This window comes from Rana temporaria, chromosome 4 (genome assembly GCF_905171775.1).
Source record: "Rana temporaria chromosome 4, aRanTem1.1, whole genome shotgun sequence".
Classification (NCBI taxonomy): Eukaryota; Metazoa; Chordata; class Amphibia; order Anura; family Ranidae; genus Rana; species Rana temporaria.
This window is the reverse complement of record NC_053492.1, coordinates 70,906,155-70,920,657: the sequence shown is the minus strand read 5'-3', so window position 1 is coordinate 70,920,657 and position 14,503 is coordinate 70,906,155. Positions and strand designations below refer to the sequence as shown.

Sequence of the window (14,503 nt, the reverse complement as noted above, 5' to 3'; positions counted from 1 at the left end):
ATACATACCTTTTTTGCAGGCAATCCGACCCGATCTTCAGCGGCGAAAGCTCTGATCCCACACTGAGCTGTCAGCCGTGGCTACGCTGTGTGGGCAGGTGTCGAGGACAAATCCATCAACGAAAGCCCCATAGCAAGTGCGGGTGGGTGTTCAAAACACAGACAGATTTTTTTTGGGGACACACAACCACACCTGCAAATTGGGACCAGCAGCTGTGTCCATGTAGTCTCTATGTCCCAATAGACATGAATGGGATTGCTTGCATGAGAATGCATGCGGATGCAGTCAAAGACGGCCCTTCGTATGAGTGTATGTATAGATACGCCCATATCAACTAAGTATTTAAAGCAAAACTTCACCCTCCTCCTCTCTCTTCTTCTATTTTTGGTACTTGTTTGGGGGTAGCGGGTACTTGGCTTTGATAAGTACTTGCTCCCACTTCCAGGCAGATTGCCATGGCAATCCACCAGAAGTTCTACTCCCCCCTACCCCACCCCTTGCAACCTTCTGGGACTCGTCACAGGTCCCAAATGGTGGTGGGACCATTCATAAAGTGCAGCGTATGTGCAATGGGTAGCCAGCTATGAAGCCACAAGGAATCAGAGCCAGCTGCCCACAGTAAACATGTTGGCACCAGGGACCCAAAAACTGGTGAAGAAACGGTTCAGGTGAGCACAGCGCTGAATCCCTGGACAGGTAAGTGTCCTTTTATTAAAAATCAGTATTTGTAGCTGCTGTCATTTAACTTTTTTTTATCCAAAAGGCTGAAGAAGCGCCTTAAGCTCATAAAAATAAGCCTACAAAGAAGGAAAGTATCTAGGCACTCACAGAAATACACTTTATTTAATATCAAAATTAACGCTATACAAGGCTATATGATGCAGGGCACCAAGAAAAGGTTAACAAAATTGGTATTTACAAAAAAAAGAATCAGCGATGACTCCATATTTCTCTCAATGCAGGTTTGTACTCCTTTAAAACAAAGTCCTGGCGAGTCTTAGAACGGCTCATTATTTTTTGGCAGTCATAGATCAGAATTCAAATGAAAATAACATGACTGCTACGTGCCAGAAGTAGATACTATTAATTCAATTTGGTGTGTTTTAATATCAGGCATGGCTTCACACGTTTCTTCACGATGCTAATGCCATTGGAGGGTCTGGAATCAATCTGATGTCATCTGACTCTCCATCAAAATACCTAAAAAATGCCAAGAACGGTAACTATATCCTAAGTCAAAGAGTGTGTCGGTGGATTCCACGCTGCTCTCCCTGGCCCAGAGTTTAACACATTGTCATTTAAGACAATAAAGGCCGTGTACTAAAGTGTTAGATTCTGTTATTATAATCCCTACGGCAAATCAGCATATCCCAAATCTAAAGTTGAGCCCGTGCCCCTTCCACATGTGTTCCTCTATGCATGTTTTCATGAACAATTAATAGAGGGGTAAGACGCCAGGGTGGTGTCACCAAGCATCTACAACACCTCCATGGTTGGATATTTCACCGTCAGAAGAAATTATCACCCACAAATAAAGCATAAAGGTTTTGAATTGCCTGCGGTGTAAGTTTATCGTTTCCATAACAATTAAATGTGAGCTTTATTTATTTATTTTTTTTCTTTCTCTTTCCTTTTTAACGATTTTTGACTTTGCAGAGACTTTCTGGCTTTGCCTACATTTGAAAATGTTGCTGCCTGCCACAATGTCTTGAAATATTGGCTGCTGAACTCACCTGAACTTGTGTGCATCAGTTCCATCCAAAAGTATCTACCACAGTGCAGGTCATGCAAGCACCAGGAAAGAACCAGTGCAATGCAGTTTTGCTCCCCTTCTACCCCCAGAATATGCATTACTGACACTTGCCAGTGCCATGCCCTTCTATGACAGAAACATTTGGCTTTACCAAATGCCCCTGTTTATGATGCCGCGTACACACAACCGTTTTTCATGACGAGAAAAATGCAATTTTTCTCGTCGTGTGTATGCTCGACGAGAAAAATTACGATTTTTTTTTTTAGAACCTGCTCTATTTTTTCTCATCGTATTTTACGTCGTGAAAAACTGTCGTGTGTACGCTTTTACGAGGGGGGAAAAAAACGCACATGCTCAGAAGCAAGTACTGAGACGGGAGCGCTTGTTCTGGTAAAACTAGCGTTCGTAATGGAGATAGCACATTCGTCACGCTGTAACAGACTGAAAAGCACGAAGACTGAAAAGCACGAAGACTGAAAAGCGCGAATCGTCTCTCACCAAACTTTTAGTAACACGCAGTAACACGAAATTAGCAAAAGCAGCCCAAAGGGTGGCGCCATCCGAACATAACTTCCCCTTTATAGTGCCGTCGTACGTGTTGTACATCACTGCGCTTTGCTCAAGCATTTTTTTCACGAATGTCTGTATGCAAGGCAGGCTTAAGAGGAATCACGACAAATCACGTTGAGAAAAACGTCCTTTTTTTGCATGACATAAATAACGGTCGTGTGTACACGGCATTAGATATATTGTGCTGAAGGAAGGTGAGATCACACCTACACACCTAAGTTCACAAACACTTTTGTGGAGTCCCTGTTTTTAAATGTGGTAGCTGCTATGGGACTAAAGCCTCGTACACACGACCGAGAAACTCGACGGGCGAAACACATCGTTTTGCTCGTCGAGTTCCTTGTTAGGCTGTTGAGGATCTCGGCGAGCCAAATTTCTCCATTGCCGTTGAGGAAAAAGAAGACATGTTCTCTTTTTGGCTCGACGAGATCCTAGACAGTTTCCTCGTCGAAAAGTGTACACACGACCGGTTTCCTCGGCAAAAAAAAATAAAAACAGCAAGTTTCTTGCAGGTTTTTGCCGAGAAACTCGGTCGTGTGTACGAGGCTTGAGACTACCAGCTGAATGAGAGTTAAAAGGAGTATAGTCAAAGCTCCTTTGGCCATACTTCTCCTGTGGATCACAGTTTTAGTTTTACCAGAACAAGCGCTTCCGTCTCATAACTTGCTTCTGAGCATGTGCGTTTTTTTCCCCCCTCGTAAAAGCGTACACACGAAAGTTTTTCACAAACGTAAAAAACGACGAGAAAAAATAGAGCAGGTTCTAAAAAAAAAAAATCAGGCATTTTTCTCGTCGAGCATACACACGACCGTTTTTGACGACCAATTTAAAAAAATTGCATTTTTCTCGTCATGAAAAACGGTTGTGTGTAGTACGCGGCATCATAAACAGGGGCATCTGGCAAAGCAAGTGTCAGTAATGCATATTCTGGGGGTAGAAGGGGAGAAAAACTGCATTGCACTGGTTCTTTCCTGGTGCTTGCATGACCTGCACTGTGCTAGATACTTTTGGATGGAACTAATACACAATAATGCTGGGACCCGCCCAGATGCCTGACCGTGCTGCTGAGAGCCTGAGTCGGCTCCTCCTGGCCCCCTCTGCTTTCTGAAGCTCTAGTGAGCACTGGAGGGGCAGAGCACAGAGCGGTAAATGGCAGTCACCGCTCTGTGCTCAGAGCAGACCCAAGAACTGAGCAGTAAGCAGTCTTAGATCGCTCAGTTCTCAGTGTAGAGGTGCGGGGAACAGCTGCAGCTCAGATTGATGCTGCAGCCATCTAGGTGAGTATGATTGTTCTATTAGCTCCACAGAGTGCTGCCTGAATGCACAGCAAGAGCTCCACTTCGGGCTCCCAGCCACAATGGAACTGAGTCTATTACCAACACAGATTCCGGGGTTATGACTCCACCCGCTCCCCCTGCTCAGTCATTCATAAAAAAAGTTGCAGCATCACCACATGGCTGTGTTTTATGAATGGCTAAATGTATTGTATTGCAGCTTACCAATTCTTAGAGTTATGGTTGCATTTGTTTTTCTCACTTCTATTTTCATCTGGTGATCCAGCCAGTTGTTTTTCAAAAGAACAAGTTATCCATCAGAATGTATCAGTTACAGGTATAAGACAAACCATTTACCACTGGCGGGTGCTTACAATGATTAACTTTTAGTTTTATGTAAAACCTTTATCCCAGGAGTGAGCTGGAGTTTGGCTTAAATTTGTTAGTGTATGTCAATCTGCTAGTACATCTAACAGTCCCCTCCCTGCCAGGTCAACAAGGCTGCTGTCTGCTGTGCCCCTGTGCGTCTTCATCCAGAGTGGGGGCACTCTAATACAAGAGGTATGTTACTGGCCAGATCACCAGGGGAAAACAAAGGAGAAAAAAGCCTAAAGCCCTGTACACACGGCCCAGATTCTCGTCAGGAAAAAGATTCCTGGCAAGATTCTCTTGCCGGCCGAATGTACACACACACCATTCAAAAGAACCGCTGTTCTTTTGAATGGCGCAAACGCAGTGACTTCATCGACTACGACGAGCATGCGCTTGTCACATTTGATGCCGTCGCCGCCATCTTGCTTCACCCTACCTATGCCTTGGAAGCTACCGCGCATGCGTTGAAGTAATTTCGAGCATGCGCGGGTTTCAATGGAGAGGTAAATATACACACGCTCGGGTTTCTCGGCAGGAAAACACTGCCGAGAATCTCATAACGAGAAAATAGAGAGCAGGTTCTCTATTTTTCTCGTCTAGATTCTGGGCAGGTTTCTTGACGAGAAACCTCAAAGCCTCGTAAACACGCTCGGTTTACTCGGCAGAAGTTTTCTTGCTGGTTCTTGCCGAGAAAACCATGCGTACGTACGAGGCTTAAGGCTCCATTCACACTTGTACGACTCCAAAGTTGTGCTGACTTTGGAGTGCAACTTTGGTGCAACTCTGACGCAACTTTGGATGGGTGCAACTTGGATAAGACTTTGACCAGTAATAATTGACAACTGTTGCATTGTATAACATTCAGGTACGACTGTCATGCAACTTCTGAGGGTTAACATTGAAGTTAGCATGAAAGTCAGACCAGGGTAATGCATGAACTACTTTTAAGTTGCGCATATACGAATGGGGAACAAATTGTCATGCAACTTTGATGTCCAAAGTTACATGACAAGTCGCACAAGTGTGAATGGAGCCTAAAAGAAGAAAATGAATGCAGTCGCCACATCTAAAGATAGGTAAGCGGCAATATATAATATTTTTGTTTTTGGATTTAATATTGCTTTGAAAAAAATATAGATTTTTGTACTTACCGTAAGATCAATTTCATGAAGTTCACTAACCACTTAAGGACCGCCTACTGCACATTTACGTCGGCAGAATGGCACGGCTGGGTACAGGCACGTACCTGTACGTTGCCTTTAGGAGCCCAGCCGTGGGTCGCGCGCGACCCGGTCTGAAGCTCCGCGTCCGCAGACCCAATCACCATCGGTGTCCCGCCCATCGGTCACAGGAGATGAAGAACGGGGAAAAACACACCTTCCCCGTTCTTCACTGTGGCAGTGACACTGATCGTCTGTTCCCTGATATAGGGAACGACGATCAGTGATGTCACGCCTACAGCCACACCCCCCTACAGTAAGAATCACTCCCTTAGGGCACACTTAACCCCTTAGCGCCACCTAGTGGTTAACCCCTTCACTGCTATTTTCACAGTAAACAGTGCATTTTTATAGCACTTTTCGCTGTGAAAATGACAATGGTCCCAAAAATGTGTCAAAGGTGTCTGATGTGTCCGCCATAATGTCGCAGTCACAAAAAAAAATCTCCGATCACCGCCACTAGTAGTAAAAAAAAAAAAATATTAATAAAAATGTCAGAAAACTATCCCCTATTTTGTAAACGCTATAAATTTTGCAAAAAACAATGGATAAACGCTTATTGCAATTTTTTTTACCAAAAATAGGTAGAAGAATACGTATCGGCCTAAACTGAGGGGAAAAAAAATATTTTTATATCTTTTTGGGGATATTTATTATAGCAAAAAGTAAAAAATATTGCATTTTTTTCCAAATTTTCACTCTATTTTTGTTTATAGCGCAAAAAATAAAAACCACAGAGGTGATCAAATACCACCAAAAGAAAGCTCTATTTGTGGGAAAAAAAGGACGCCAATTTTGATTGGGAGCCACGTCGCACGATAGCGCAATTGTCAGTTAAAGCGACGCAGTGTCGACTCGCAAAAAAGGGGCAAGGTCCTTAACCTGCATATTGGTCCGGGTCTTTAGTGGTTAAGGGACATGGGATTCATAGACAATTAGGTTTGTTTGGACACAGGCAATGCCTTAGGATGGCTTATGCCGCGTACACACGATCATTTTTCGGGTTGTAAAAAACTACGTTTTTCAGGCTCTAGAAAAAAAACTATGTTTTTTTCAACTTCATCATTAAAACGGAAAAGTAGAGGGGGCCAGGAGGAGCTGACTCAGGCTCTCAGCAGCACGGTCAGGCATCAGGACGGGTCCCAGCATTATTGTTAGGATCCCTCCAGAGCCTGGACCAGCTCTGTGACATCAGTCAGCAGCAGACTTTAGCCCACAGTGGGCAGAATATGAGTCACAGGAGTGCAAAAGTGCACTCCTGTAACTCACAGGAGAAGTATGGCCAAAGGAGCTTTGACTATACTTCTCCTTTTAACTCTCATTCAGCTGGTAGTCTCAGTCCCATAGCAGCTACCACATTTAAAAACAGGGATTCCACAAAAGTGTTTGTGAACTTAGGTGTGTAGGTGTCAAGGTCTCACCTTCCTTCAGCACAATATATCTAATGCTGCGTACACACGACCGTTATTCATGTCATGCAAAAAAACAATGTTTTTCTCAACGTGATTTGTCGCGATTCCTCTCAAGCCTGCCTTGCATACACACGTTCGTGAAAAAAATGCTCTAGCAAAGCGCGGTGACATACAACACGTACCACGGCACTATAAAGGGGAAGTTCCATGCGGATGGTGCCACCCTTGGGGCTGCTTTTGCTGATTTTGTGTTAGTAAAAGACGATTCGCGCTTTTCTGTCTGTTACAGCGTGATGAATGTGCTTACTCCATTACGAACTGTAGTTTTACCAGAATGAGTGCTTCTGTCTCATAACTTGCTTCTAAACATGCGCTGGGTTTTTTACATCGTTAAAGCCCCCACACGACCATTTTTTACAACCCGAAAAACGACATTGTTTAAAACTTCGTGAAAAAATAGAGCATGTCAAAAAAAAAAATGTTGTCGTTTTTCAGAACCCGAAAAAATGCTCTGAAGCCCACACACGATCGTTTTAAATTACATTTTTAAAAAACTTAGTTTTTTACAACCCGAAAAATTATCGTGTGTACGCGGCATTAGTGCTGAATGCAAAAAATTCTAAGCACAAGATCATAGACACAAAGGGGTGGGATGTGTGTCCCTCAAACTCCAATAAATGGATTTCACGGTAAGCATAAAAATCCAATTTTCTCTCTCTTTCATTGACGGACACAGGATTCAAGTCAATTAGGATGTCCAAGGCTGAAGGATAGGCAACTGTAACAAATACTAACAGGCCCACATAACAAAACAATGAAACCGGGGTCTGCTTGCAGTTCAAAGAGCCACCTGAGGGACCTTATGTCCGAAGTTGGCATTGGATGAAGCCTTAACATCCACTTAGTAGAACTTAGAGAATGTTTGAACAGAAGATCAGGTGGCAGACTTGCAAATCTGGGAAACAGTTGTTTGATGCCAAAAAGCACAAACAGATCTAGTATATCTGTGCCTTGACAGAAAAGGCGGGAAACCGACTCTTGAAACCACATGCTTGAATGATGGTGTGCCGGAACCACCTAGAGATGGTGGAACATAAGCTTGAAGGATAAATTGTTCAAGCTACAGCGAAATGGTGGAGTGAGATGCTAGTTCCCGTTTATGGGGACCACCAAGGATGACAAAGAGTAAGTCAGACTTTGGAATAAAAGCATTGGCGGGAAGGTAGACACAGCACAAACTACATCCAGACAATGAAAACATGGCCAACACAAACGGTTAAGGATAAATTCCAGGGCCCGGATTCACAAATGACTTACGACGGCGTATCTCCACGTACGCCGTCGTAAGTCTGAATGTGCGCCGTCATATCTTCGCACCTGATTCATAGAATCAGATACGCCTCACGGTTGCCAAGATACGAGCGGCGTAAGTCTCCTATGCCGTCGTATCTTGGGGTGCATATTTCCGCTGGCCGCTAGGGGTGATTCCGTATATTTCCGCGTTGAATATGCTAATGAGCTACATACGCCGATTCACGAACGTACTTGCGCCCGGCGTATTAAAATACGCTGTTTACGTAAGGCGTTTGACCGGCGTAACTTTACCCCTCATAAAGCAGGGGTAAGTCATGTTAGGTATGGACGTCGGAAAAGTCGGAACAGCGTCCTATTTTACGTTGTTTGCGTAAGTCGCCCGTGAACGGGGATGGGCGTAGGTTACGTTCACATCGACTAAACATTGAGCCGGCGTAAGTTAGGGAGAAAATTCAACGTGATACTGAGCATGCCCTGTTCGTAAGGTGCGTCATTTACGTGGGGTCACGATTCATTAGTCTAGTTTGAATTAGGCGGGCTTACGCTGGCCCATTTACGCTACGCCGCTGTAACATAGGGCGCAAGTTCCTTGTGAATACGGTACTCGCCTCTCTCAGTTACGGCAGCGTAGCGTATCTAGGATACGCTACGCCTGCACAAAGATACGCCCTCCTACGTGAATCTGTGCCCAGGTATGGATATTTTATACTTGGTTACATTGGTCCAGCTTGGACCAATGTAACTATGTGTATACTATACCTGGCTGATGCCCCTGGAGGCCGGAAGTCACTGAAGTAGGCACCATCACCCCAGTGGTCTCCATTTGCTTCTGGGTCCGGTGCTGAGAAGCTGGGTTGCTGCATTCTTAACTTAGGAAGTTACTGCTCAGTACGAGTGGCAGTCAGAGGATACATTGCATTTTCTGAATGAATGCAAAACATTCTCTTATTGGACAAGGTGGGGAGGCCAGGTGGTCACTTTACGCTGTCCACTTCGTCAAATCAGAGAACACTTTGCATTAATTCAGGAAATGCGAAGAACTATGGTAAAAGGGATTTCAATATATGGCTAAAACTAGTCACATATTACAAAAATCTGATCTTAGAGCTAAGCAGCCTGGGTGTCCTTGATGGACAACTTATAACAAAGTACAATGGACTCTGTTCTGCTAGGTCTGTTAGTGATAACTAAACTTTGAGAGGCAGCACATTTCTGAGATTCTCCACATAGAAGAACAAAAAAAAGGCATTAAAATGATCAGTTCACTTCGTGCTGGGCGAGTAGGCAGACTAAACACATAAACTGATTTTTGGCGCTGCTACTCACGTACCGCATGTATTCATGTGCCAACTGGCAATCACATCTGTAGGTGTGAAATTGGAAACTTCAACACAAATCTATACGCCACTGTTTCTGTGTCTGGGCTGTCAGAGAGTCACAATCAGAGTACAAATACCAGTTCCCCAATATCAGCTTCAACCATCAACCAATTCATTACTAGAGGTTGTTTACCACCTACAGACTAGATCCATTGTTACATTACACTCATTGATTCAGCAATAGTGTTGTCAATACTTACACACTTGTTACGTAGTTGATACATAAACTCTTTATAGCACCAACAAGACATTATTTTACTGAAGTTTACTTTTAAATATTTTCATTTTCTATGTACAGTATATCACAGGCATATGTGTGAAAGAGAGAAACACATACATTTTCAATTTTTGACATGGACATTTTAAAATAACAAATGTTACTGTAGATACAATGGCCTCATTCACACGGGTGTACTTAAAGTGGCGTTCCACCCAGGGTTTTTTTTTTAGCCCAAAAATCATTAAAAAAAATAGAAGAAAAAAAAATATTTATACTCACCCGAAATACCTGTTGCTATGCGGAAGTCCGTAATCTACCTCTTCCGTAGCCGCGGTTCGTCTTCTTTTTCATCTTCTCCTAGTGAATAGGGAGCGCTGCTTTCTGGGAACTGTGTGTTCCCAGAGAGCAGCCGCCCATTCACAAGTCGGCGCGAGACTTGCGCATGTGCAGTAGGTAATGGGCAGGGAAGCCCTAAGGCTTCATTGCCTGTTTCCCTTAGTGTGAATGGCGGTGCGGGACCTGCACCAATCGAGGGATCGGCATTGGGGGGCCATCAGCGCAGGCAAGTAGGACTACACTGTTAGTAGCTGCTGACTTTTAAAAAAAAAAAAAAATTGCGGGTGGAATCCCGCTTTAAGTGTATGCCTGAGCGTGGGCCATGTATGCCTGCAGTGGGATGCACAGGTGTTCTGTCTATCTCTGTGCAGGCAGCAGTGGCGGCTCGTGGGATTTTCTTCTGGAGGGGGCAGAAAACAACCAGCACTACCCCCCTCCTGGGCAGCGCGACACTGATGCATCCCCCCCCCTGCACCAGGGGTGGAAACGGGACTTGCGGCAATGTCAGCCAGCTAACCCCCCCAGGTCCGTCACTTACTATGCAACGGGTGGGCTGGCTGTGTCCTCCAGGCAGCGGCAGGTCCGGCTCCAGTGTCTCCTCTTCCACAATGATAGGCATCCAATAGGATCTCCTGGCGCTTTGGTCAATTGGGAAACAGGTCTCATTGACCTGCCTCCTGATTGGCAGGGAGGCACTGTAGTGTGAAAACAGTGAAAATTCATTCGTATAGTCACACAATTGGGTGGGATCAGGGTGCACTCTCTGTGTCCCGAGCCCACCCTATTTTGAAGCCTATTAGAGACTCTGGCTCTAATCAGGTGCTTAAAAAAAAAAAACAATACCCTGCCCACCCCCACCATAGGAAGCCATGTGTCCGGCATCCTGAAAGGGGCTGGGCACATGGATAGGGAGGGGCGACACCCGTGTGCCCACAATGCACAGGCCACCACTGGCAGACAGCCTCATTCATGTCAGTTGGGAAGCAGCAACTGTACATGCACAGCCGCTGCTCCCAATTTGACGGCTGTGTGGACACATGCAGGGTTGGCACACGGCTGTCAAATTTGGTGCAGCGGCTGTGTCCATTCAGTTGCTGTTTCCCAACTGACATGAATAAGCCTACCTGCACAGGGATGCACAGAAGCCCCCCTGGCAGCCCAGTGTATACAGCTGCCAGCAACTGAACCACAAAAAGTTAATTTCCGAATAAGATTAGAAAGCCACTACAGGTCTTAGGTCATTAAAGGGTAAATATAACTGCACCCCATGGAGGGAATCAAACAGGCCCAGAGCCAGGTCTGACACATACTGTTCTATGACTTAGCTATGTAGATCATCAAGCCATACTCACAATAAATTGTACGACATCCTCGGGCCTGTGTCTAGCCGATTTGAAAGCAGGTAGTGTAGTGACTACAATAATCTGATACTCGACATGTCCGGTCATCATCTTCCCACGAATCTCCTGGTATTCTGGAACCCACATGTCAAGGCCTGTGTATGCATTCTGGATCTGCCTGGGAAAAGTCAATATGACACCACTGTAAGGATTTGGGGTTGGTTATTATCATTTATTTAGCACTTGTATCAACGTTATCATCTGATATATTTTTTTGGTATACGTTATTGATCACTCTCTAATTAGCTTAGTTTAATTATTTTTGCGCTCATCATTTTCCTTTATTTAAGGATTTGGGGTTACCACTGCTTATCAAAGAACTAGTAAATGGTGGAACCCAGATAAGTTGTAAGTTGTGAGAGCAGATATATGCGTAATATAAATAAATAAATATATATATATATATATATATATATATATATATATATATATATATACACACACACACATTGTATATATATATATATATATATATATATATATATATATATATATATACATACATATAGACACAGACACACATACACATATTAATAATGTGGAACTTTACATTTCAGATATCACAACCATATGTAGTATCAATACATGGAAAATGAATTAAAATGTATATGCAATATTTTATTTGGTATCGTAAAGTGATTGTAAAGTCTTGCTTTAAAAAAAAATAAAAAAATAACAAACATGTTATACTTATTTACTTACCTCCTCTGTGCAGTTGGTTTTGCATAGAGCAGCTCAGATCCTCCTCTTCTCAGGTCCCTCGTTGCTGCTCCTGGACCAGCAGCTGGCTATGTGGGCACCCGAGCTGAGTTAGAGCTCTGTGTATCCATTCAGACCCGGCCCCCTCTCTCCCATGATTGGCTAACTAACATACAGCAACGTACGGCAACGTATAGGCATGTTAATAGTAAGGGTCCTTTCACATGGAGCGCACCGTTTTTGTGTCCGCAAAAGCTCAGCGGGGATCATCCGTCATCCCCGCTGAGCTGTCGGCGGATAGGGCGGTCCCCGCACACAGTGCAGAGACCGCCCTGTCTCTGCTCCGCTCTCCCCTATGGGGAATCGGATGCAGACGGACCGTCTGTCCATCTGATCTGTTCCGCCGGACGGAAGAAAAATAGGTTTTCTTCCGTTCGCAAAAGCGGATCCTGACGGACGCGGATGGTCGCGGACGTTAGCGGATGCTCCATCCGCTAACGGACACGATTCCATAGGGATACATTACAAGTCCGTAAACGGACTTGTAATAAACGGACGAGCGTAGCGGACATGTGAAAGGGGCCTAAAGGAGAACTCCTGCGCTGTCAGTATTCTTATTCTTTTATCAATAAATGTGCCCTGTGTTACGGGATTACGAGATGTGGTTTCCCTCTTTTTCCTATTGCTCTGCCACTTTCTGAGTAACGTATTGCTGCAAGTGTGAGACGAGGAAAGACAAGAAAGGACACACAAGAGTTTGTTACGAACTCGGCGCTCAGAGATAAGCCCAACATTTTTATTGATCTGAGTGAGTGCATTGGTGAATTACCTACCTTCACCATCTATTGGGTTACAGAGTTACACTATTACTCCTCTGTTGTCTCTCCACATGTGATTACCCGGGATCGGGTCTCCGAGCTGAACTCCAGGCTACTGTTGTGTACTTATGTGAGGATTATCAGGCTGTCCGTCTAAGGCCCCTTTCACACTGGGGCGGGAGGCGTGGTGGCGGTATAGCGCCGCTAAAAATATACCGTCGGAATTGCTGCGGGATTCGCCCGCTAGCGGTGCGGTATTAACCCCCGCTAGCGGCCGATAAAGGATTAATACTGCCCGCAATGCACCTCTGCAGAGGCGCATTGCGGACAGTTTTGCCGCGGTTTCCCATTGTTTTAAATGGGATGGGGAGGTGAAGGAGCGGTATACACGCCGCTCCTCTCACCGCTCCAAAGATGCTGCTGGCAGGAGATATTTTTCTCTCCCGCCAGCGCATCGCCTCAGTGTGAAAGCCCTCCTGCAGTGTAGGAGTTTTTCAGGCGGTATAGCAGCCCTATTTTTAGCGCTGTACCGCCTGAAAAACTCCTCAGTGTGAAAGGGGTCTAACAGCTGTGAGGTGAGCGGCTAAGAATCACAGGAGGTGTTTGCACACTGAAGTTATCTATTCCTCAACACCTGGCTCTGGGATCACTATCTAGAGCAGTGGTTCTCAACTCCGGTCCTCGGGACCCACTAACAGGTCACGTTTTCAAAATAACTGAAATTAACTGAAACGTTCTCCTCAAGGTAATATTTAAAATCTGGCCTGTAAGTATCTAGAGACTCTTTCTAGGATTTCACTCTTACCTCATTTACATTGCCCTTTGCACGCGAGTGCTCTCTATGCCAATTTTGTTTGGCTCGTATATATTCATTTATATATTTATCCATTTGCTAAGTTTTACATATAGTGTCACTGTGTTTTATTTTTGTTTTGATGTCTTTTGTTTTACGTATTTTTTCATATATTTTTTGAATATTAGATGCATCTTGAGCAACTATTGTTCATAATATTAGGCTCACTTTATCATAGACTTTTTTGAGTTTTGTGTACCTAGTGTGTTCAACAGTTACACTGCCCCCCCCCTCCCCGTTTTTTTTATTACACAGTACAGGTATGTTGTTTCGCACAGCTGGGCCACCCTGCTGCAGTAAATGTGGTAAAAGAGGTTAAAGTGATATTAAAGTATTATTTTTTTTTTTAAATAACATGTTATGCTTACCTGCTCTGTGTAATGGCTTTGCACAGAGCAGCCCAGGTCCCTCCTCTTCTCAGGTCCCTTTCCAACACATACAGGTAAGATTCAGACGTCTGCCAAGTATTTGTGATATAGCCGAGCCCTGTGGCACATCTACACAGTCACCGTAAAATCCCTCACATGCGTGCAGACATACCAAGGGCAACAGCAAAAGTCTGCAGAATCTTGGAGCCCTGGGTAACACTCTCCCTGAAATAAATAAAAAAAATAAACCCCAGGAGGCAGCGGGCCCGGCCTAGGCCAGAAAGCAGGAAGTGCTGCCCTGCAGCACAAGAAGGAGATTACACTATGCAAATAATAGTGAAAATGTTCCCATTTTGATAGAGGAAAAATAATTAAAAAAAAGAAAAGGTTGCTGTTCTTTTATTAACAAAGGACTTTGGCAATCTTGTGTAGCACTGACCCCCGAAGGAGCTGCTGGTTTAATTTGGGCCTGCACTCTACCAATAAACCCCACTAACTTGGCTCAATCCCCTTGG

The 14,503-nt window shown here is 44.4% G+C and overlaps 1 protein-coding gene across 1 annotated transcript in view; it reads right to left on the bottom strand.

The window, feature by feature from the left end:
• The window catches only part of HS1BP3 (HCLS1 binding protein 3), a 186,816-nt gene that overhangs the window by 160,064 nt on the left and 12,249 nt on the right, over positions 1-14,503 (bottom strand). Inside the window, exon 2 of the mRNA XM_040348532.1 lies at positions 11,203-11,368. Within this exon, the coding sequence (XP_040204466.1) occupies positions 11,203-11,368 (166 nt within the window). The remainder of the gene's footprint in view (positions 1-11,202; positions 11,369-14,503) is intronic.